This window comes from Cuculus canorus, chromosome 1, assembly GCF_017976375.1.
Source record: "Cuculus canorus isolate bCucCan1 chromosome 1, bCucCan1.pri, whole genome shotgun sequence".
Classification (NCBI taxonomy): domain Eukaryota; kingdom Metazoa; phylum Chordata; class Aves; order Cuculiformes; family Cuculidae; genus Cuculus; species Cuculus canorus.
In genome coordinates this window covers 140,552,431-140,577,336 of record NC_071401.1, presented here as the reverse complement: position 1 = coordinate 140,577,336, position 24,906 = coordinate 140,552,431, and the positions used below count along the sequence as shown (strand labels likewise).

Here is a 24,906-nt window from a genome sequence, read left to right as displayed (position 1 = left end):
GATGTATTCATATTGGAGGTAGACAACCAAGAAACAGTGCAATTTGGCTGGCAAGGAACATGACTACAGTCTGCCTCCACAGTGATTTGGCCATGGGCTAGATAGCAGCATTTCCAACTAAGAGTAATGCTAGCATCTGTAGCTGGTAAGCGCAAAAACGTTTAGGCATTTATAAATAATATCACATTTGACAGTCAAAGACTGCTGACCAAATAGGGTTCCAAATCTGTTTTATTAAATCTAACCTCCCTGTATCAAGAAAGAATAATATGGTAAATTCCTTTTCTGCTGGCAGGGGATAAAGGTGGGGAGGCAGAGGGAGACACAGGTCATGAATCAAACCTATAGCTCAGCTAAATCCCTGAATGCCTTCTCCCTGGTACATACCGTAGCTGTAGGATCATTCCTAGTTTTGTGATAAATGTGTTATACCCGCCTGTCTTAAAAGTTAGCAGGTGGGAGTTCTCCACTTAGTAAGCCACAAAAGCATTTTCTAGCTAGCCTAGTTAGCTCTAGCAAGAACAAAATCACTTTGTTCTTTAATTCTGTTTACAGACACACTCATATATGTATGCACACACAGTTTCAGGTTTAGATGCACAAAATATTTTCACTGTGACATCAAAATCAATACTAAAACAATATTTTTAACATAAATGTTTAGAGACCTCATGCCAACTTACCATAAAGAGCTTTTGCACTTGTTTTTGAATTCTGCTCCCTCTCCTTCTGAGTAAACGTTGGTGAACCATAGCCACTGAAAAAAAAAACATTTCTGGTTAACTCCTGTATAGATGTGTTTGCCCCACAGGAACAAGCACTGCAAAAACCCCTCCTCTTAAGTAAGAGCACACATACCTACAATGTTACTAATGGAGGTAATGATGCTGTATATTATTACTGGATACAAGAATACAATTAATTTTATTTCACTTAGAAGTCCTTCTGAGCTATTTTTTGTTGCATTAATACAACATAATGTACAATAGGGGGGTGGAATACTCACAGACACTACCCATAATGCATGTAATCAATTAATACTACTACTAATAATAACAAAACAATAATAATAATGACTATGCCAAAAACTTGGTGGGAGTTGACTATGCCAAAAACTTGGTGGGAGTTTGTTTTTTTCCCCTGCATACACAAGTGTTAATTGTTTTTAATAGTTCTACTAGCTTTTCATAAAAGACTTAAAAGGACTATCATTGCCTCCAACAAATGAAAAGGCAGCCAAAAAATCCTTCTAGTGTAACAAGAATGAGTCATATACAAACTCACATTAAAAGGGCAACAATATGAGAAACAGATGACAGCACAGATGCCCTGCTCTGTACACGAATACACGGGGTTTGGCATCAGATTAGGTCAATTGTCATTAATGCTCCAGATGAGCCTAGTGCAATGCTTCTGACACAGGGAGCATTCTCTTCTCTCAGACAAGGTTAATACTTTCAGATAACAGTTGCTCAGTTCTGTTTACTGGGAGATGATATTATCACAGGAAGAAAAGTTGGCCTCATCTTTTATACATAAAAATGCATTTCCTCACTTAAACATCTCAGGTATATGAAGACCTCTCTGAATAATGTAATAAGTAAGTTTTGGCTACAGCAATTTATTTCTCTGTTCCAGATTATTCTACTCAGTAATAAAGCTTTACCCTTACACTAGTACAAATATCAGTCAGATGATATCTGTCAGTTTGGTTATGTGGTTTGGAAACTGAACATTCTTTTACACAAACAGCCTTTGTGTTATTTCTATAGGATATAATAATTATAGATCTATCGGAAAAGAAAGCATAAAGAAGTAAATAAAACACAATTTTTTTTGTCCATAAAAGAAAAATCAAACGCATAACCTTACTTCATTTGAGGAAAATAACTTCCATATCCACCGGGAGGAGTGTTTGATATATGCCCATTCATTCTTATCGTCACTTACTGAGGGGAAACAATCTGGGAAAAGAAACAGCAGCATATGAATTGAAGTCTCTTAAAAGATGAAGATTTAATACAGATGTAATTCAAACCTAATGAGAAAATTATGGTTTAAATGGGAAAGGAATTGCATCAACAAGCTCAACTGTTATTATTTGCATTGTGGCGATGCCTTAAAGATCTGTTATAGAACTTCTTCCAGATGCAATTTGATAGCTATTGCTTCAAATAATTTGTAACTTAGTAAATAAAGCCATTATTATTGATATAATGGTCTTTAAGAAAGGCTTTAGAAATAAAAGACTGACTAAACAAAGAACATCTACTGCAGAAGTGAACAAGATGTTCCAAAGAGTAACTTCAATAGTAAAGCATGCTTGATTTTAAGTCTCAATTCATTCCTTCAAATGAGACTTTTTAAATGACCTTTTGATACATACTTTATGAAACTTATCAGCTGTATTGTTAGAAAGATGCATTATCAAAACAAAACAGAATTAGTAGCACAAAAGGAAACCTGGTTAGTTATTTTGGGACTAAAAAAGACTTTCTTTTTTTGTAAGCAGTATTTAACACACTGAAAGTTTGGCGTTATATTCTTATATAACAACAATACCGAAAAAGCTATGATGTAACAGTTAAAAGTATGCCTTCTCCCTTTAATAACATGTCCACTGAAGTTAAAATTTACTCTGGAAAGTCACTTTCATAAGCCCATAAACAATTAACAAACCTCTATCCAAATTTGCCATGGGCAAATATTCTTTCATTTATACTTCTATCAATAATATATATTTCTCTACATCTCAGTTATTACATAGAAATATTTCTTTTAACGCTGCAAAACAGTCAAAAGTACATCAGATAAAATTTTTACCTAACAAAAGCTCTACTTCCAAAGTAATGACAATCTGCTTGGTTGTACCAGAGCAACCTTACAACCAGCCTATCTTCTGAATCACTAAGTTAATTTACCGTCTCACTTCTGCTGCTATCTTCCTATTTTACAAAGAAGCAGTAGCCGACTGGCCTACAGTACCTACTGTATTTTGTATCCATCTATGTTCAGCTACAATCCCAAGCAAATTCTACTCTCATCTCTCCTGTATTCTGTGATATCAAGACATGGACAAGCTTCTTTTGGCCTCCTGTACTGAGAAAACAATCATTTTTATCTTTCCAAGGAATACCTGACATCTCCTACCCAAGACGTAGTCAGGAAAGCTGTATTGATTATATGCCAAACTTAATTTGCATGGAAATATGGTATTGCCTTTACTGAGCACATACTTAGTAATTTGGCTTAAAATGTCTTTGAAAAAAAAAAGTAAAAAAAAAATTCTTTCAAATCTTCGATTGCTCCTTGCAAAAAGTCTTTACTGACTCACTCATATCACAGTTCCATTTCTCCTGCACATTACCCCAATTATATCACATACCCAATTTGGTAGCCTGTTTGGCCGCTCTAAGCCACTTTTTACAAGGTAAAGAACTTGGCAGCTGTCTCAAATAAATTACTATCTGTGCCGAGTGCTGCTCAATTCATTAGCAATTACAACCTCTGGGAAGCATCCTGAAATTGTCCCATGACTTGAAAGGATAAAATTTTTCCTTTTCTCAGCAGAAAATGCCAGATCACTGTGCACTCCTTGTTCCGTTTCAGCGACTGCATGAACCAGAGCTATTCACAGTGCTCTCCTCCAGCTCATGCTGCCACCAAGCTCATCAACATGTCCTATCAGCTATTAATTCTTATCTTCTGCATTCACAGATCAATTCTGCTACCCTGCTTAACAGTTTACCCTGTGATCATCTTCCTAAGAATGACTAAATCCAAAAAAGCCACCCAAATTATGTCGATTGCATTTCAGTATCCCCAACTTCCTCCACTTTCCATACACACGTTATTTAAGATAACACTTTTTTAATAATTCTATTTGCCATACATTTTTATCATTTATGGTTTTTTTCATAGCCTTATTTATAATAAATTTTGAAATTTAATGTGAGATCTGGAAAAAAACTGGGTTTAGACTCTCAAAATTATTTAATTCCTGTGATAAATACTGGATTTCTTATTTGTACTCCGTTTTAATTCATAAAGATGGTAAAACAGATATTGTAAGCTGAAGGAGTATAACCTCTTAGAAGTAAGCATAACACACTAAGTTTTAAAGCAGTAATGAAGCTGAACAGCAGATTTTCACACCAAGGGAAGAAAATATGTCTCATAACTAAATACTTGTCTACTGTAAGGCTTAGAGTAACATAAAAAGCTTTGAACTTACACTTCTAAACTTATACTTTCTACATTTTCAAGTGACAGTGAAAATCTCAACTCAGAAATATCGTCTGTCTTTCAAAAAAAAAAAAACACAAAGAAAGCATTCAGCTTGTTCTGCCATGTAAGCAGAAAAGCTTAGCTGATAGGCAAACAAAACACCAATTGCTACTTGGTAGGTGAGTAGCCTACAATATTTCCTGTCCTTCATGCAATTTCCCACTGTTCAAATAATCAAATGCTTTTGAAATGCCAAGACAACCACTTTGACATGCCAATTTCAAAAGGCTATGCAGTGCTTCTATTGCTTGGTTCAAGAAAGCTCCCAAATATGAATACAAAAAACCCCTTTCCAGTCATTAATTATAATTAATCCAAATATTTATAACAGCATCAAAAACTACTCATAATTACCCATAATTATCAGGCAATTTAATTTCTTTCAACCTAAATGCTTCCAAAAAAATGTTTTAAGAACACACTTTAAATTAAGTGCATGATGGAGAGAAGGGAAAAAACATAAAAGGATAACAGAATGTGCTGTGCTTCAGTTATTATTTATTGACTTGTACAGCTTTCTCTGCTGTATTTCTCACTTCAAATGCTCTTTCATCTCTCACAACCAGTCCTGCAGCAAAAGTCAACCTGTGCATACTGCACAGCCGTTGTCATCCAGGAGTCTATTAATAACTCCACTTCCTCTTTAATCTTCCCTTTCACCTCAGCCCAGTAGTTCACAGAAAAATACACTGGCGTTATAGACTTGAAGATAAACATCCTTCAAAATTAACTCTACGATCCCTCTTTAAGTAGGCTTGAAGCATTCACAGTTTATGCGTGGATACGCCCAACAATGGTCATGGTGTTTCACAGAATCTGGCAAAGAAATCATGTCTACTTTGAAGAAGAATTATTTAAAACCATGAAAACTAAATAAGAATTTAAGAAGAAAAGGATAATAAGAAAATAGCCAAAATAATAAGAAATTAAAAGATAAACATTACGATATTTATCTTTAAGTATATTAAAATAACAGGAAGAAAATACTTATAAATAGGAAACTCGTAAAATCAAATACTAAATTCCCTTCTCACAATATCAGAGACTGAATAAAAAGAAATTCACCTAGGACTTCACTGCTGCCATCAGCTTTATTTTTGAATAAACTCTAGCATATTGATAGTGAGCAGCAAGGGTCCAGCCTTTACAACAGACAATGGTTTTTATATGGCATAGCAAATGGCATAACAATATATACAACGGTATAACACAAATGTTTTTCTGAGACAGATATACTTTGGTTCTTTAATAGTCGGCAGTTGCAGGTGGTCTAATCCCAAACAGCAGAATTATTATACCAGCATAGTACACAATTACATCAGGCATAAATATTAATTTTAAAAAATACTCTTCACCTTCCTCACTTTGTAGCACAGCAGCCTAACGAAAACAATACAACGTGTGCGACAACAAGCCAATACAAGCCAATACTCACATGCCTTGCCATTTAATTCTCTAGCTGGAGTTAGAAGGTAACAAAATTCCTCATTTGTTTTTTTTTTAAAAAAAAAAAATCCCTTTTCTAGAAGAGCAGAGTTTTGTCATCAAAGAAAATTAGATATTCCAGAGACTGATGCTCCTTTCCACTCATCCTGAATCAAACAGTCCCACCCAGCAACAGATCACAGTATCAAATAGGAAAAAAAAAGCACAGCCATGGGTATTTTAGAAATCATGCCAGGGGCAGGGAGGCAGAGGGGTTAAGGAGAAGAGGATGTAGGAGCAGGAAAAGGAAAGTCAAGAAGGGTTGGAACAATAATTATCTACGGATTAAGAAAATGTTATTAGTAACAAGTCATTGTTATCACATGCCTCAAAAAAACCCACAAGAATTCTTCCCCAGCTAGATAGCAGGCACAAGCTGTAACTCCAACCTAAACAAAACCAAGTTGACTATTACAAGGCAATACTTATCAGCAGCAGATCTGACAGCGTAGCAATGTCAGAGAAGGACATGCTTTCTCCACCTTTTGCCTTTTTAAAATATCACAAAACAACAAAACCAACAGAAAAATAAGATGCATTCATACCACACTAACTCACTATGCATTCAATAAAAATGCCTCTTATTCCTATTCCACAACATTCAGTACTGCTGTTCTTCAGGAAGCAGAAAAACTATTTTATATATATATATAACTTGCTGCATGACATTATTATTCCTTTCTTCTTTTCAGTATGATCACCCCCACATAATTTACTTCCTCATGCTAATTTTTTTAATAATTTTAACCCCCTTGTTTCTCCACACAGAGGTAATTTCTTTAGTTATTCCTTATGTTCTTGTATTTTGATGTCTTCTCCTCTTGCGTCTACCTTGTTTTCTGTCAAAACGCTCTCCTATTTGTGTCCTCACTCCAGCCACAGATTTCACAAATGGGAAAATCCTAATAGAAATAGGTCCTACGGAGTCAGATAAGACATTGCTGCTGCCCTCTGCTTCGGGTCTTGCTTCAGACAACCACAAAGAGCATACACGAGTTCTGCTGGCTGTCCAACATCTTGCCTCAAGATAAACACCAAGATGCACATGCATGCATGAACAAGTATGACTTCAGGAATTATCACTAAGGATTTTCCATCCTCGGTACAGTGACATCAGAATTTTTCTGAGACAAATTGCTACCAGTCTGGTTGGCAGCAGCTTTGTACTGTAGGATTTTCCATTTTCTATTATGGGCACTGGAGCATCCAAAGGCTGGTTAAAAAGAAGACAGCAAAAATCACACAGAAAACTGAAAGCTATACCCTACAAGTGGTGCAGTTTAAAGACAAAACATTTGGACTTCATTCACCACCACTCTGGCTACAGCTCCCTTTCGACTCTTTCAAGCCACTCTCTATGTAATGATGGAGGGCTCTGAAGTTTTCCAAGAAAGAAACAGGTACTCCACTCCTGTGTTCAAGTTCCAGGACTTCAAACAAAAATGCTAATACAATAGCCACAATAAAATAATTTTGAAAAGGCAGAATTCTTTCAGGTCTTCTCTGCATTCAGAGCAGTTGTCCAGCAAGACCATTAGCATTAATTACACCGCATCTTAGTTTATACAAATCCACACTGAGTCGCATCTCGTGTTTAGATTTTAGTGCAACCCCAAACAACTTTTCTGCTGAATGTGTCATTAGCTAACTGGAGTTCCTGCTAAAGAAACCTGAGGGTGGAGAGGAAAGGACTGGATGTGCCCTTCTCTCCTCTCTGTATTTCAGTCCTTACAGAAAGCCAGACTTCAACCTAGAATATTATTTATCTATTTGTCTATGGGTGTAGAGTGGTAGGAGCATTTCAAGAAATAAATGATTGTGACAGACAGGGGACAACACTGCACAACAGGGGACACAGCACTTCCCAGGAAGAGGGATTTTTAAGCGTATTCATCTCCACCTCCACAGCACAGTGCAGCAGATGAGCTCAATCAATGCTGCTTTTTCCAGTTTCAAAAAGTGTTTCAATTTTCATTGACACTTTCTGAAATCTAATATTTTGCCTCAGTCATTCTGTAGGAGGAGTACACTAAATTCATGAGCGACATGCCTTTCAGCGGGAGGGATAGAATAAATTTAGTAAGAAAGTTTAGTGACCTAATTATCAATCAAAGTAGGTGACTCGATACGTTAATGCAAGACCAGTCTTCAGAACAAGAATTGTTAGCTAGAAGAGAAACTTTATGTTGGGAAAACTAATAAGATAAAAAAATCTTCACATTTTCTTTTCCCTACCACATTTTCCAACAATTCACTGTTACGGAAATATTTTTACAATACAATTAAGATAGCTACCTTTTATTTCAACAAAAGGGAGAAATATCAAGACCAACAGAAAGAACTCAATGAATAAACTTCCAGTAGAAATTCTCTGTGGATTTAGGTCTTATTATTTCATGCTAATAAAGAACCTGCTTGAAAACAGGTTGTTATTCTGTCATGGCAACCTATTTCCATTCATTTCACTCAGGTCTGGGCCATGATTTATAATTAACTGTATTGAAAATAAATAAAACAGCTTTACAGATACAAACGCTTCAAAGACTTAAAAACCCTGTTGCAACAAAGGAATGTTAATAAATATGCCAAACACTAAAGCCACCACTCACTCCTATTTTTAATTAGAGAACTAACCACCACATCTAAAGTAGATCAGTATTAATTACAAAGATCAGTATTATTATGCAGACCTTGCAGAAAGTATCACTACACCTGGAAGACCAGTATCTGGAATAAAAGAAAAAAAAAGAAAGAAAAAAAATGACCCCCTCAAATCCAAACAAAAAATGTTCCACACGTACAGAACAGTGCTATGAGGAAGGTATTTAAGGAGTCTGTGGCACATGAAGGAATTTGTAGAAGGTGGTAGAAAAAAAGGGATTATGATGTACAAGAAAAATCAGTGTCTTTGGTACGTCTGCCTGAAGTAGCTGAAGAAAAGTAAAGAAGAATCTCTTCCAATGAAGACATCATGGATTAGGAGAGCCACTGGCATACTGCACCAGAGCCTACTTTGGCACATCATCTATAGTACACAGGTATCCCTGTGCACCCATGTGGACTCGCACAAAGGACACTGAGAAAATACTTCCCATGGGACAAGCCTCAGCAAGATCGCAAACTTCTTCCTTCTAGTGTTCAAGGAATACCTATAAGACCGTTGCAATAGAGAAAGATAAGAACTAAAATGCTATTCAAGTTTACTATTTATTGAAATTCCGAGCATTGGTTCTCAGTTCATACTTGACTTTGAAGGCTATTGCTTATATCGCAGACCTGAGGAAAGGCCCAGGTGCATGGAAAATGGCTATTCTATCCTTCCCCACACAGGTACAGTAGTCGTCTAGCAAAGGATACTATTTTTACTCAGAAAACCTAATTCCAACATGGCTACAGCAGTGCACTCAATATCTTCAGCTGAAGAGAGATGTACAATAATTTTATCTGCTTTGTTTGCTTAACTAACTAACTTAAAATCACTAACTGGTGAATACAGCTGACCTAGCACAGGTACCACAGATTTATTTCTCTTCTTCACACTCTCTGATTTTTTCCATTATTTCCTTTATCCCTTGTTACAACTTATTCAGACAAGATCATTAGATTTCATGAGGGCACTTCAGACACTGATTTGAAAGTCAGCTTGCAGTGTACAACCACGAAGCCATCAATCTGACTTTAGAAACGAGAACTTATAAACAATGTTATAATACTAGTATGCACCCTTAGATGGGCCAGCAGAAAACTCAGCAAGAAATAGTGTGCAGAGGCTGCTTCTTTCCAGATGCCATATGAGGATGCTTCCCACCACTTTGAAGACACCATGTGTCAGAAAGACCATGAAATTTTGACATACTATCCCCTTTCATATTGAAAACAAGGTGTGAGAGCAGCTGGTGAAATATTTTGGAACAGTTTCTTGCACTGACGTGCTTGCAAAAAAGTTAAGAAATTGCAAGACTTACTGTAGTTATACTGTAATAAAGTAAAAATGAACAAGACAATGACTCTAAGTGTCTGTCGTTTCAGACGAAGTTTTCCTCTCAGTCTGGCCAAAAAGACAAGTGAACTACCAATATTGTTAAAATACTGCTTGCTGCTGCAAGTTGACCAAAGGAAACTGGCTTAACCACCTTTCCACATCTACTTGCAAGCTTAATAGCTGTGCCATGACACACTGACATTATTAAAATTGGCATGGTGGAGTCTATAGAAAAAGCTGCTGACACTATATAATGACATACTCTGTGAAGATCATTAAAATCAACATGGAGGAGAAGGAAGAACAGAAAGGCCAGGAACACTCATCAATGCCATTCTAATTCAGTTTATTTGAACTGTGGCAGGATCTAATTCCTGTTTTCACAAATTTACTTTCTACAGTTTGGGTTGCCCTACTAGCTTTCATCATGTAGGCCTTATGGCCTGACACTGCAGTTGTCATGGTTCCAGACATGGAAATACATGACTTTCATTGCAAGGCCTTCCTATTACTCTCTACTTTAATTCCCAGTCTAGCCCTATTTAAAATTAGTTACTTAGAAGAAACGATTTCTAAGTTAGTAGTAGGTTACAATCTTGAAATAAACCAGACAAAAAAAGTTGGGTAGCAGCAACATCCACTGGTTTCCCAGTTTTCATAAACACTCAAGTTCCATACAATTGTGGACCACCTTTTGATGGTACCCTTTGACGACAGAAACCCAGAATCATTTATTGAATCTTGATCACTTCCACCAGTAAAGAGCTCTGAATACCAATTCACACGAGCCTGAAAAATCTCAATCTTTAGCAGGGGAAGAGTTCATACTCTGTATCTTATTGTAAGTAAGCAGTATAGGCTGCTAAAAAAAAGATTTAAAAGTTATTGCTCAGACCACAGCAAATTAGCAATATTGAGCTGAAAGATAAGCTCACAGTGGAGCTCAATAGTAAAACTAAAACTTTTCTTTTAAAACTTAATAAATAAGCACATACTATTCTAATAACACTGATTAACTCTTCAAACTTCCCTATTAAGAAACATCTAAATCAAATGATATGCAAACAAGGCAGCAAATGAAGCTTCACAAGGTTGTTGTGCAAAAGCTCATGACTTTAGGTAGTATGATTTAGAACAAATACCACTGTCACAAGTTTTTAAAATTTAACAAGATTTTAATGTTAGAAAAGTTAGTGGAGTGTTCATATTCTCAGAAGTAATTTAAAAATTCCCTCAATATTTTTCAATGTATTTGCAACGCCACGTATACATGAAACTATTAAATGAACTTGATACCTAGAAAGGGTAAATATTTGAATTAATTCCAAACCTAGTCAGTATGGCTCCTAAAAGGGACTAGATTTTCACTTGTCATGCACACATAAAATAAATAAGTAGTAGAATTAGTCCTCAGTCCTAAGCTGTTATGAAGCTGTAGTGCATAGCAGCAACATTGCCAACACCTGTGAGTCAAACCGTCCTGCCCTACCTCAACACAGAAGTTTGACTCTGAAGCTAGTTTATAGACACCAACAACAGAGAACTTACCTCATCTTTAAAGGTTACTCTTGTTACTGTAATCCTATTTCTTTCAAACTCAGGGGCCTGAGAAAATTACTTGTCTTTAATCTATGGGGGGAAACAGTCCTCCTGAAAGCTGTTATCTGTGTTGTCATCCAGTCACTCAATTTATCCCTCTCGCATTTTTCATCAATTGTGAGAAAGAGTCTAACAAAAAGAAAACCACAGAACTGTGAAAATAAGGCAGAAATAAAAATATTATTTTCCATTTACCTTTAAAAATAAAGTTGCACTATAAGGTATGTTAAGACCTAGTACCAGCAGTTACTGACTTTTACAAACCCTGCTTGGTTTTCCCATCTACAAAACAAAGATCCCATATTGCCATCACTGAGGAATATTAAGTGAACCAATTGAGATATTCAATGTGATGTGTTCCAAAATACAATTATTTCATTGTCACTGGAAAAAATAGATTTTTAAAGGAAATATTGTTTTTGCTTTTTTCCCCCTCCTACTTGAAATACCTTCTTGACACACATTTCCCACCCCACAGCAGAGTGGAGTAAACTAAAGATTAAGAAGATCTCTGTGACTTGTTCACTTGTACAGAACTGTGAAATAAAATGGCCGGTGCTCTGTATCGTGCAGAATTTCCCTGATGTTTTTTCCTTCCAAATCATGAATTTGAAACAATAAACTTCAAGGACAACTTCCTCTCACCTAAAGCTAAGAACAGGCATGTGACTACAGAGGAAGATGCACGACCTTGAACACAGCCTATGCAGTTCTCAGCACTTTCAAACACATGATAACTCACCTGCACCCAAACATCACCTGACAGTGTTTGTTTGGGTCACCAAATATCTTGAGCATCAGTTTTTGTTTGCATTACTGCACATATAATCTGAAGAGCCTATATTACAAATCAGCGAGTAAACAAAAGGCACTATCTTAAACATCTATGCATAACTGATCAGTTCACATTGGGGCTACAAATATTCAGCACAAAGCAATTCAAGTGTAAAAGAATTTACTGAACTAAGGTCAAGGCAGAATGAAGTTATACCCTGCCATATTATTAACAGTGCACTTCCACAACTCAGCATTTATTTCATGCAAGAAAATAGATCGAACAATAATAGATTCCCCAATTTGTGGGATGAGGATTAATTTAAACTTCTGGCATTTCCTGTCTCTGCTTTTCTAGTTTTAATTATTTATGTACAGATACAATTTTCTCCTCCATAAAACTGGCCCAAGTCCTTCCTCTACATGCATTACAATAATGAAAACATATATTCAATTAATGTCACATTTCTGAGGTGGTTGTTGTTTTTAGTTTTTTTTTAATTCTCTGATTAAATGCAGAAATGACATTTTTTCCCAAATCAATTAACAAATTCACATTTCCAAAAGCAGCCTCAGATGTGAATGTGCAGGCTTGGCAAGTTACAGACTTGACTTTTAGAAGTAAAAGTATGTACTTTTTCAAATTTCAATGCCCTTATAATTACATACTAGATTTCCAGCAAACATCCTAGAGACTAAAGATGACAAAAATAGAAACCCTTATAAAATAAAAAATGTAATCAGTTCACAATATTTTTTGCTTCAATTTCCTTTAATTGTGGAGTTTTAATTTTCATATATCATAAGAAAATTTTGTCCAGGAATTTGTCATTGCTAGTTACCAAGAATAATTTAACAAGCCTAGTCTGCAGCCAGTATAAATTTGCTCATTCACCAAACTGAAAACATTTCCAATATCACTTCTCTTTGAATGGATGTCAGACAGGTTCCCACTGGAAACCTTACTCTGGGACAGGAACCCAACAAACCCTGCTCCCAGGAAACCTCAGGGGAACTCTATTTTTTTTTTTTTAAAGTTCCCACAGGTTTTGAAGGAAGCTAACATTCCAAAATTTTCCAGAAAATAGATTTATTGTTCTCTGCTCATTTCTTCTATTAGAAATAAGCCTGTGTGAAATAAGTGTGGATGGAGAGGTAGAGGGGAGAAAGGGTAGGAGCTAAAAAAAGTCACATGCGGTAATGCTTTTTGATCTTTCCCTGCTTGGAGGGGTGATAGGTGGGTGAGGTTGGGCACCATTCATTCGCATGCACTTCAAAAATTGTTCTAAAGCTGATTCTAGTGACCTTAACATGATGTAAGAAACACCCATCTAATTTTATTATTTTTTTTTTAAATATGTTGTCATCCTTCTGGAGAGCTAAGAAAGAATTAAATAATCTACCTTTCAAGGTGAGTCACTACTTTATGGGAATCCTGTACAAATGATAGTCATTTGAGATACCATAGGTTGGTTGGAATTTCTTTGTTGTTGTGCTCCCCCCACCAGCCTCTATTTCTCTTGTCTAACACATGATATTTAACAGAACTGTCAGACATCGCAGGCTGCTTGACTTTCAATACAAATTATACTACCACAAAGTGAGTTACACTTTCAGTTGGAGTAAGAAGGATTATCTGTGGACACTGTACGTAAAGTTATGAATATTATCAGAAGAATTATTTCCCAAAAGGCCCTTATACTCCTGCTTACACCCACGTGGCTAGAAAACACGTAGAGCCCTGCAAAAGACACTAGAGGGAAGGCATCCACAGAAAAATTTTGAAGGACGAAGGCCTATATAACTAAAGCTTTCTCCTACTTTGTAGGCAACTAAGAAATCCTGTTTATTATAAAACTTCATTAGCTCCTCACCAACGCTTACACTTTGTTCATAGAGCTCTCAGTTGCCTATGCTGTTACACATTTTCTATGTGATGAGATTGAGGATACTTTTCTCTTTTCCAGAAGGCACACTAGATAAACTTTAAACTCATACCCAGTTTCAAAGGAAAAATATTTTTTCCACTCAAAGCCTCCATTTAGAGTCCCTGTTTTTACTACAGTAAGAAAAATAGCTGTGCCCTGGATAATCTCTTCATGTATGCCAATAAAAGCACTTTGGATTAGAGCCAGCACTTCTCTCAAACACCCAAAGACTTCTGAAATCCTACAGAAAGCAGAACTCTTTTTTTTTTCTCCCTTCTACTTATCTTTTTTCTATTTGCCATTCCCAGTACTCATTACTTGTTTTCATTACATACGTCTTTATTTTACTGTAAGAAGCAACTAAAAGAGAAAAATAAGACTAAAGAACAGAAGTTAAGCTTTTAAAGAAACTCTATTATGACAAAAAACCCTTTCAGATGTACCCTTTCAAATTCCACTCTAATTAAAAATTATAAAACAGACTAAAGTATGTTTATGTTTTAAAGGCATAAAGAATTAAGAAGCTTACTGATATAGGTAGTTAGGTAGCTACACTTTCATTGAGGATTCTGATTAAGATTGTTACTGCCTAGTCTAAGGCAGGTCTGTGGCAAAGCCAGGTTATAAAAAAACCTGTAGAAAATACTTGGGAAGTTGTTCAAATCAAAGCGGAATTTACTGTGCATATGTGCTTCTACAAAATCGAACGTTTTTCTAAACAGTTTCCCAAACAATCACAGAAGAGGGAGCTGAAAAGGAGAGAAGTCATCTGCCATTTTTAAGGTGGGAGCAACTGTGCCAAGGTGCTTCCCAAGAGGTAGTACTTCCCAATCTTCTTTTGGGGCCACTAGTGAGAAAGGCTGAAAACCAACCTTTGGCAAACCCAGAGACTCATTAGCCTTACTCTGAAAAAGGTTTTCTCAATAAATAATCAAAAACCTTGTTGTAATTCACACTCACTTGATTATGTTACTATCCACAGCACATCCAGCATTAGGTTCTTAATTTTTTTAAAAAAAAAAAGGTAACAACACACATCCAATCAGTGTCAAAAGGGGCTTATAAAAACATCCTGTTCCTCAGTCTTGTTTGATAAAGATAGTTGGCTTACTGCTACCTTCTCTCTCTTTTTATAACTTATCACTCATGTCATAAGCCTACAAGGATGTTGCCTCATACGTATCATCTCGGATGTTTATCTGGCTAAGCAATCCAAAGTAAGCAGACATCAACTTCTATTTTCCCATAGAAGGAACAAGGCAAGTTTCGGGGGAAACAATACTACAGTTACTTCATCTATATGTTATCTCATTGTTTTTCTAAACCGTATCCCCTTGCTTCTTCAACTTTGTAGAACCTCTTCTCTTCCCTCATATTGTTTAATTGAGCCTCATGCTTTTCTCCTTCTTCACCTTTTGTCATGCACATCTACAGCAGACTTTCTGAAACAAAGTAATTCAAAAATTAAAAATCCAACTGCAGCCTCGAAAATAGTTCCTGATGTTGTCCAAAGCCTTTATGACAGGGACTCGGCATGCGATCTGCATTGTGACTGTCCTTCATCTCATGTCTCATCAGGCTGGATGACCACTGAGATAGCTAACACTGACAGCTGTAAACATTGCCTTTCCCAATGGAGGTAGCAAAAGGATTAGAGATAGGGTTTGGGGTTTTTTTGTGAATGAATGTAGTAATTTATGTTTGCCAGGTGTTGCATTAAGCTTTCTGAAATCTCACAGTCATTCACACATAGATTTAGGTGAAAGAGCAGAAGACATTACTGCTCTAATTGTCCATGCCTTCCTTCTGCCTTTACAACAACCTGACACACAAATCTCAACCTCTCTCTGGGAGCCAGAGTTTGAAATCCAGCGCAGGCAGGCTAGCTGCAACTTGCATACGTTGAGGTTACGGCCCAAATACGATTTAGCACAGGGATAAGGCAGTTTTCTGGGACAGCAGGAAAGTTGTCAGATGCCCCATCTCTGTCCATCCACATAAAGCTTAGGTAGCCCCCAGCCTTCCCATGCTTTGGTCACATTCTAAAATATTTTTGCCACAAATTAAGGAGGTAGCTCTTAAGAGACTCCTTACCCCAAACTGGTACTTTGCAAAAAGCTTGCTGAACAGGGGCCTGCTCTCATGTTCCTCAGGCACTTTCTTACACTCTAAGAAACAGACCTAAATGGCTTTTTAAATGTTCTGTTCTCTCCAGAGGTACCTTTACCCCAACACTAGCGACCCACATGTTACTTCACTGATGTGCTAACCCAGTTTTATTGCAAAAAGAGGCCACAACACAATGGGAAAGCTCCACAGAGCGCAGTCAGCAGCACCAGCCAGTAAGGATTTTGCATCAGAGGCACCACGTCACCTGCTGCTGCAGCCTTCAGCTGGGAACATTCTGACAGATGGCAACACAGTAAGGCCACTGGATTCAGTACTTTACCTGCTACCAGACTGTTCTCCTGGGCACGAGCTTTCCAGTTCTATTGCAGGAACAGCACCTTCTGAAAGTCTTACACCCAAAGGAAAAATATGCAGATTAGACAGAAAAGAGACCTCCTGCCGACAGAAATTTAGGGCTGAGGGCACAACTCCTGCCTGTGTACCCCTGTCAAGCTTGCACAGTGCTCCTGTCATGCAGAAGTTTCTCTTGTACCTTAGGAGGGCTCTTCAGTCTGGATTCTCATACCTGGCTAAAGCTAAGGTACGCTAGGTTTCAGCTGACAGCCTTAAGACTTGCTAAAACCCATGCTCATTTGGAGAAAATACTGAGAACTTATTATCCAGGGATGAGGAAGAAAGCTCACACTCTTTAAGGCTCAAACACAGTCACTTGCAGCCAACAGTCTCAAAACCCCTTATCACTTCTGAAAGACTGAGCCCCATTTCCCCCATCTTCCTCACTGCCGATTTTCCCAGTGAAGGACACGCAAATATAACTCAGTTCAGAAAAAGTCCTCAGAACATTTGTATGATTCTGCAAGGAAGATATTAGAAAATTATGGATCTTAGGATGGGAAGGGATCCATTATTCTACGATCAGGGAAATTCCAACAGATGTCCTAACATATTTTCTCCTGCCCAGATGAATTAGTGGGCACCAGAGGCTCCAGTGTAGTTCACTTCTGCCAATTCTTAGTACTGCTTAGCAGATTACTACAACTCACCATGCACAGCATTTTCCCTTCCTCAGCACTGAACAACTTCACGTCAGTTAGAAGAAGAAGCACCAGTCTGCCAGGTTTTGCAACCAGCTCCCTTCATGGCTGCACCATCAACAGCATGTCCCGACTCTCCTTCTCAGGCTTGGTGCAATGTGGAAGCTCAAGAGACACTAAACGTCCACTTTCCTTTTAATCATGAGCAGAAGCAGTATCTCAACCCTACTGCGCACCATAAGAAGGCTCTGGCATGAAAGAAGGACAAAGTGATGCAGTAACACAGACCTGTGCCAGCAATAGTTCTCCTTCAAACTTTCGGACATACATTGCACACTGTAGTCATTCCCAGTAATGAAGTCTAACACACTTGACTGTTATGGTTAACAAATGGTTAACAAATAAGTCTTTAACCACTGCAAAATGCCCTTAGTACACAAGACAGCAAGGTTGCTTTAATGAGAGAGATGATGATACTCTCTTGGACTTGGTTTTGCAATGAAAATATGTAAAATGTGATGTTGTGTAACTTGCACTTCCCTAATATTAGGTTGTTCTTATCCAATGCTCCTTTCCTGTTCATGTTTTAGTGCACTCCAAGGGGCTATTATCCATAAGGGGATAATACATATGATGCAGAAAACTATCTACATGCAATATAAAAACTAATGCCTAGAAGACCACAAATGCTTTTCCAGAGCTGATTTCCAAAACTGTCCAAGCGGAGGCAAGGAATGGAAGAAATCTCTCACTCCTGACTCACACTGTTGTTCTGAACACGGCGTGGTTTGTTACTCAGAAATGCCATTTGGACGCCTCCCTCCCCAGGAGCAGAGTGCTGCAGAGAGTGAAGGAAGCATTCACAGCTCCAGATTTGTAAGAGATTGCACAAAACTTAAGGAATTTGGGACATATTTCAAGTCATAAGAGTAACAAAGGAAATAATACACGGCACAATGTTTTCTTTGTGTGTTTTTTAATTACCTAGAGAGAACTGTACTTCTACAATATATCTTATTTTGTCTACTGTCCACATCCCACAGAGTTTGCATCAGCTGTGTTTCTCCCTCCCAAGCCTACAAGTAAGGCCAGGGGGAAAACCTTGATTCCACTTTATTTTTCATTCTTTTTTTTTTAATCCCTGTTAAATTTTAATCCCTATCTTGTTGCATGCAGAAAACATACCCTTGACATGTGATTACTAATACAAGAACTATATAAAGCAACAGTTCAATACTTAAAATCAAATTACAAAAGCAGAAAAAAAGAATACATAGGGTCATCCAAATTAATGGAAATCATTAGAAGATGGAGGTGACATTTAAGAACTACTTAGAAGTGGGATGCAAGGAGTAAAGTCACAACAGTGTACTATGAGACAGCCCAGATACCAAAACAGTTATACAGCACAGATAATCCTTGCAAGTCAACTATGAAATAGGCTAACTGATTGCATGAATTAGAAGTGAAAGAAAACTCTAAAAGAAAAATAACATTATGAGATGAAAATTAGTCTCCCTCCAATTAAAAGCTAGTTCTCAACTATTATTTTTTTTTTCCTAGAAAGTTTTAGGGGAAGGGGGTCAAAGAAGCATGGAGCAGCCAGTTCTTCAGTTTCAACTTTCTTTTACAAATACTGATTTTGAAAAATATTCCAATTTCATGAGAATCAAGGCACCCACATACACTGAGATGATTCTTAGAAGAAAAACATGGTGTGAGTAGCACAGTAGTGTAGTCAGCTGGACGCTTTTGTCATCTTTAACACTCACTTCCAAACGCCTCAGTAAATAATTTATTTCCACCACAATATGCTCTAGGATTAAATCCAACACTGCAATTTGAGCATTGGTGTGGACAGATCACTCTGCTCAGAACTTCCAAAATATTAGCCTTGCCTGATTAAAACAGTAAACCAGGAGACACAATTTGCACTCTTTGAACACTTAAAACTCTAAATAAAAATTTTAAAAAAAAAAGCTTTTGAAGGGAAATTTACTCTTGCCAGAAATTTACAATCCTCCACCTTCTTCAGCTATTCTTGAAAAATTGCGCCCTCCCAAGTCTCCCCCCAACCCCTTTGGATATGAAGGAAAAAAAAACACCTCAAATGCCAATATTGGGTTTGTCAAGAACAAAACTCAAATGTCTGAACTTCATAGTTTTGATAGATTTTCAGAATAAAATGAGGAATCAATGAGCTTGAAAACTTGTTTCTACTTTAAATGGTTAGGCCAATCTGGACCTGAAGCTCAACTGTTCTGCAGTTAGAACAGGGTGGGTTTTTTTGACTGTGCGCAGCACTTACTGTATTGTATACATAAAGAAGTGCACAGCATTTAATATTTAGTTTGTTTTGACTACCTCACGTAACTGCAATCTCTGGGAAAGGCATTGGAAGTTAACTATTAAAAGATTAAAACTAGAAATGGTCTGGGTTGAGTGAGGTAAAGAGAGGTAAAGCTTAATTATTTACAATTTAGTTCCCTGAAAGACTACGTCCCAGGGTCATTTATTGCCAAGAAAGAATATATATTGCCTGTAGTGCAATCACCAGCACTAAATAAGAACTATAAGCTAAGCAGGAGATACCCACCCTTAAACAGTATCATGGGACAGGCTGAGAAAAATGACAGCGGATAAATGTATCTGCTTTAAAAAGGGAGATATGTCCCAAAACAAGAAGAAATTACATAAGTTGCCTCTTTACTTACTCTTCAAATGAGAGAAATTATTCAGAACAAGACAGCAGCTCTTCAAGTGAACTGTGAAAGTGAAAGCTCTCCCAAGCAGCAGGAGCCAACGCTCCAGCCTGTGCTGAGGAAGCTGGAGCCACTCCGCTAAGCCCAGCGTCCACAGGACATGCCATGCACTGGCATCAGCAAGCCTGTCAATACTGCACAGATTGCACCATCAGTCAGATAACTCTAGCTGTGAACATGTGTAGCCACGCTCACCTATGCAGCTGTCCTCCACTGCAGGATCCTCTCCCGAGCCACCGGCATGGATGTGTTTTGTTGGCACAAGTGCCAGAGAGATGCCATTAAGCTACAGAGGCAAGAGCAGCATGAGCAGCAGGCATGACCTCCTGACTGCACGGATGCACGCCAGGGAACTGGAAAAGTGCACACCCCATGAGCCAAGCAAGTGCAAAGGTTTCAAAAACAATACACCTGGGAGAAGGCATAAAAATATTGGCTTACATCGGCTTTTAAAACAGCAAAACAATCCCCAGGACCGGCAGGGACCTTGGTCACAGTCAGAGGTTGCACCCAGCAATGTAGAAGGACCTACATGCCACAAACCCACGGTGACAAGGGAATCTGAAATGGTTGTACTCTACGGCTTGGACTAGATAACATCCCAGGTACCTCAGTATTTGTATCTTCATTGCAGCAATCATCATGGCCCTAAAGGTACCTCCCTGTCCACAGAGGAATGGACTATTAGTCCCCACTCCATTGTGATCAGAAGAAATAAAAGAATAAAAAAAGGAAAGTGAAAGTGAAAGAAATAAAAGAGTATTATAATGAGAACAATGATGAACATAGCACTAATTAAGGCGTAGTTCAGAGCAATATGCAGACTCCCTGCGGCATGGCTTGCGTAAACAACCTCCATCACTTGAGCCACAACCTTCACACACTCCCCAGGGTGATGATGGCTTGGATAATTTGCAGATAGAATCCAGAGAAAAAATTCCAGTGATTTGGAAGGGTATAACTTTGTAATACAGATAGTAATCATACAAGCCAAAAGAGCATAATTTTCAGTACCTGCCTTCTAAAAATAAAGGTAGTTTCAGGTAACTAAGATCAAATATCACAAGGTATAAAACACACACTAAACCCTGTGTTGATCTGACTACCAAAACAGGTGTTTGTAGCATTTCAGAGTTGTATTTACTGTTCAATTTCCAAAAGCATACGATTCTTCTTCTACTTCAAGAGAAAAAATACTATGTTATGCACTACTAGTTAATGTACATTGGACAACAAATCACCATTTGTGGAAAAAAGGGGCTCTGAGGGCACATCTCATTATATACAAGCAAAGGCGTTTATGCTTTGTGATGGTAGCAATAGCTAAACAAATGCTACATTATACACAGAAAGAAAGTTCATTGATTCAGTAGCATCACAAGTCAACTGTAAAATGAATATACACAAATGCATCCCTAAGACAATATATTTATTTACAAAGTTTTATTCTGGTGGATAAGTAGGATCAGGTTGCTGTTATTGAGTTGTTTTTAAATGGGCATAAAGGAATACAGGTGTGTTAATGACCTATCAGATGTGATAAAAAGCTACAAGTTAATCCTTTTTTATACCCTTATTCTCCTGCTGCACACATACTACCTGTGTAGCCTCAGTAAATATTTTGTGGCTAGTTCTCTTTTAAGGAGAGTTAAGATTAAGTACTTTAAACAAAATTCATGATAAATATATACGCAGACCTTTATTTCTATGAGCTGTCTATTAGAACATAGCTCATCGAGACCCATGCAAATACACTGAGTAGGAAAAAAAGAAATACAGGCTTAACTTCCTTCTGCCTTTCAGCTCTTGAATCACCTATTGTTCCCCAATTCTTTTGCCTGTAGCATCTACTTCTTAACTGTACTACATTTAAATTATTATATAAACTGCAGAATAATTTTGGTTGGGAGTGACCACTGGAGGTCATCTAGTCCCAACCTGCTGATCAAAACAAGGCTAACTTTGAAGTAAGACTAAGATATGATCTGTGAATTGTGTACAATAATCACAATGACTCCTCAAGCCACTCACCAAGTGATCAGCAAATAGCTCCTGACCACCAACAAAATCAACCCTCCTATTTTGGTCTCATGCTTACATCCTGTTACATCTGGATGATATCAAGAACAGAAGTAAAGTTCTTGGCAAGAGCACAGCTGCTGACCTGTGACTCAAATGCAGTTCAACAACATTTCAGGAAACCTGGTATTAGGACAAACCAGCTAAGGAGAAGGCAGCATAGCAAGGACAGATAGCAGCAGGAGCCCAGAGGAGGAAGGTGGACAGCATGGTGGTGGGAGGACTGTGGGTGAAAGCCAACAGAGCATTTTTCTGAAGGACAGCAGCACAGCTTAGCTGGTTAACACATGGACAGCTTCCTACAAAACCATTTAGTATGGCTTGCATGATCCCTGGTGACCCAGAGATCCGAATTAATGAGAACATCTGTATTTGGAACAGCCTTCCTGCAGCTGTTTATACACCCCCTTAACCGAGGCCTCACTATGGGGCCGTGGGGAAGACAGCGATTGAGTTACAAGCTCCATTCTCTAGCATAAAGAAGAGAATGAGCATTTACTATCTAGCATAGCCAGTTTGTCAGGCTGTAAATTTATATCATCTTTTGAGGTTAACATAATTCATATATGTATATACATATATACACACCTAAATAACAATTGTACTACCTCAATATGTCTTGATATGTTTGGCTTTGTCTCTTTGGACTAGGCATATACATTGAGGCTACAATAAAGAGAGCTATGCCAAGTGCAACAGCTGTACATTATTTAATGGATCAACCATCCTACACTATAGTTTGTCATGATCCTCATATGCAGAAATAAACCTTGTTAGCTAACAAGCTTGAAAATGGTCAATGAGGATAGTGTTAAAAGCAGCCTGCACTAGAAGGCAGGAACAAATTTTGCTGCTCACACATTGACCATAGAGGAAAATTAAATAACTGCTTCTCCACCAGTAACAACAAGAATGTTAGGAGCAAATCCCAGGTATTTAACAAATCACAATGCTTAAAATGACCCACTGCTTTAAATCCCTTGTGGCTGTAGCAGTTCCTAGCCAAGTGAAAACATTCCTTCCACACTTCCTCTCTGCAGTACAGCTGAATGACCTTGGTGGTGGGAGAAGGTCGGGCTAGATGAGGAAATAGTCTTTAAAACACTGTTTCATTATTTGATTTTAAGCATTAAATTCACATTTTGGAGACAAAGCCAACTGTATTAAAAAGAACGTAAGTCTTGCAACTTAAAAGAAGATGCAGGGGTTCCAATAACAAGAACTTGAGCCTCTCTCAAATAATCCCTTCCTGCAAATCAAGGAAGCAGTAGCAGGAATGATGTCAATAGCATCAAACTGCTACAAGAAAAAAACAAAAAAACAACACGCAAATGAAAAGGAATAGGGCAGGGGCACACACAATTCTAACTTCACATACCCCTCACTTTGATCTGTATGTTGCAAGCTAACATAAACCACTTCACACTTTTGCAGGTCACTTTCAAGAGTTGGTTTATTTGTATTTTTGCCCTTTTCCAGTCTGGTATGGTCTCCTATACTCCACGAAAGCGCAAAAACTGTGAATAGTTCACAACCGAGTTCAGACAGCTTCTTGATAGGTCAGAGCAGTGATTTCCAAACTTTTGGACAGCAAGGTCTCAGTATTTTTTACAGACAGGCAACTGTACCTATATATTGATTGGTTTACCCTTAAAAGAAACAGTCTTAATTAATTTAAAGAAAAAATTTACTGTATGCCACATATGCCCTTTAGATGCAGGGTACTTCTTAAGCCCAAGTAAGAAACTGGACTGGGAGCTACAGAATATACATTAAATAACATAAAAGAACAGTTGCCTCAGAGGCTGGAAGCCCAGTAGTCAGTATGGCTGCAACAGTGTCCCACGAATCTCTGCTCAGGGTGAACTGCATCAATTCAATTCACCTAATTACTCTTGAACCTGTTTCACTCTGTCTTCCCCTGCACACATATCATAGAATCATAGCATAGTTTGGGTTGGAAGGGACCTTAAAAGATCATCTAGTTCCAACCCTCCTGCCATGGGCAGGGACATGACCCACTAGATCAGGCTGCCCAAGACCCCATCCAACCTAGCTTTGAACACCTCCAGGGATGGGGCATCCACAGCTTCCCTGGGCAACCCGTGCCAGTGTCTCGCTACCCTCATCATGAAGAATTTCTTCCTAATGTTCATCTAAATCTGCCATTCTTCAATTTATAGCCATTGCCCCTAGCCCTATCACTACAAGCCCTATCACTACTACACCACTCAGCTTGGTGTCACTCACAAACTTGCTGAGGGTGCACTCAATCTCGCTGCCAATATCATTGATGAAGATATTAAACAGCACTGGTCCCAGTGCGGACCCCTGAGGGACACCACTCGTCATGGATCTCCATCTGGACATCAAGCCGTTGACCCCTACACTCTGAATATGACCATCCAACCAGTTTCTTATCTACCAAAGAGTCCACCCATCAAATCTATATCTCTTTAATTTAGAGAGAAGGTTGTTGTAGGGGACTGTGTCAAAGACTCTACAGAAGTCCAGATAGATCACACCCGCTGGTTTTCCTGTGTCCACAGATGTGGTTATCCCATCATAGAAAGCTATTAGGTTGGCCAGACAGGACTTGCCCCCAGTGAAGCCATGCTGGCTGCCACTAATCACCTCCCTGCCCTCCATGTGCTTCAGCATAGCTTTTTGGAGGATCTAGTCCATGATCTTCCCAGGCACAGAGGTGAGGCTGACAGGTCAGTACATCCCAGGGTCACCTTTTCTACCTTTTTTAAAAATGGGCACAATGTTACCACTCTTCCAGTCACCAGTCTCCTGACTGCCATGACTTTTCAAATATTATGGAGAGTGGCTTGGCAACCACA

General features: G+C 38.1%; 1 protein-coding gene across 7 annotated transcripts in view; it reads right to left on the bottom strand.

Annotated features, from left to right (window-relative positions):
• EPS8 (epidermal growth factor receptor pathway substrate 8) overlaps nt 1-24,906 on the bottom strand; it is a 144,222-nt gene that overhangs the window by 59,481 nt on the left and 59,835 nt on the right. For 6 of the 7 annotated variants that reach the window (XM_054062543.1, XM_054062534.1, XM_054062575.1 and 3 more), the window contains 2 exons: nt 1,873-1,964; nt 684-757 (listed from right to left, as the gene is read on the bottom strand). In XM_054062543.1, the coding sequence (XP_053918518.1) occupies nt 684-757; nt 1,873-1,934 (136 nt within the window). In that variant the 5' untranslated portion in view covers nt 1,935-1,964. Of the gene's footprint in view, nt 1-683; nt 758-1,872; nt 1,965-20,176; nt 20,297-24,906 lie in introns of those variants that run through there. The other variant, XM_054062565.1, reaches the window with a different exon arrangement.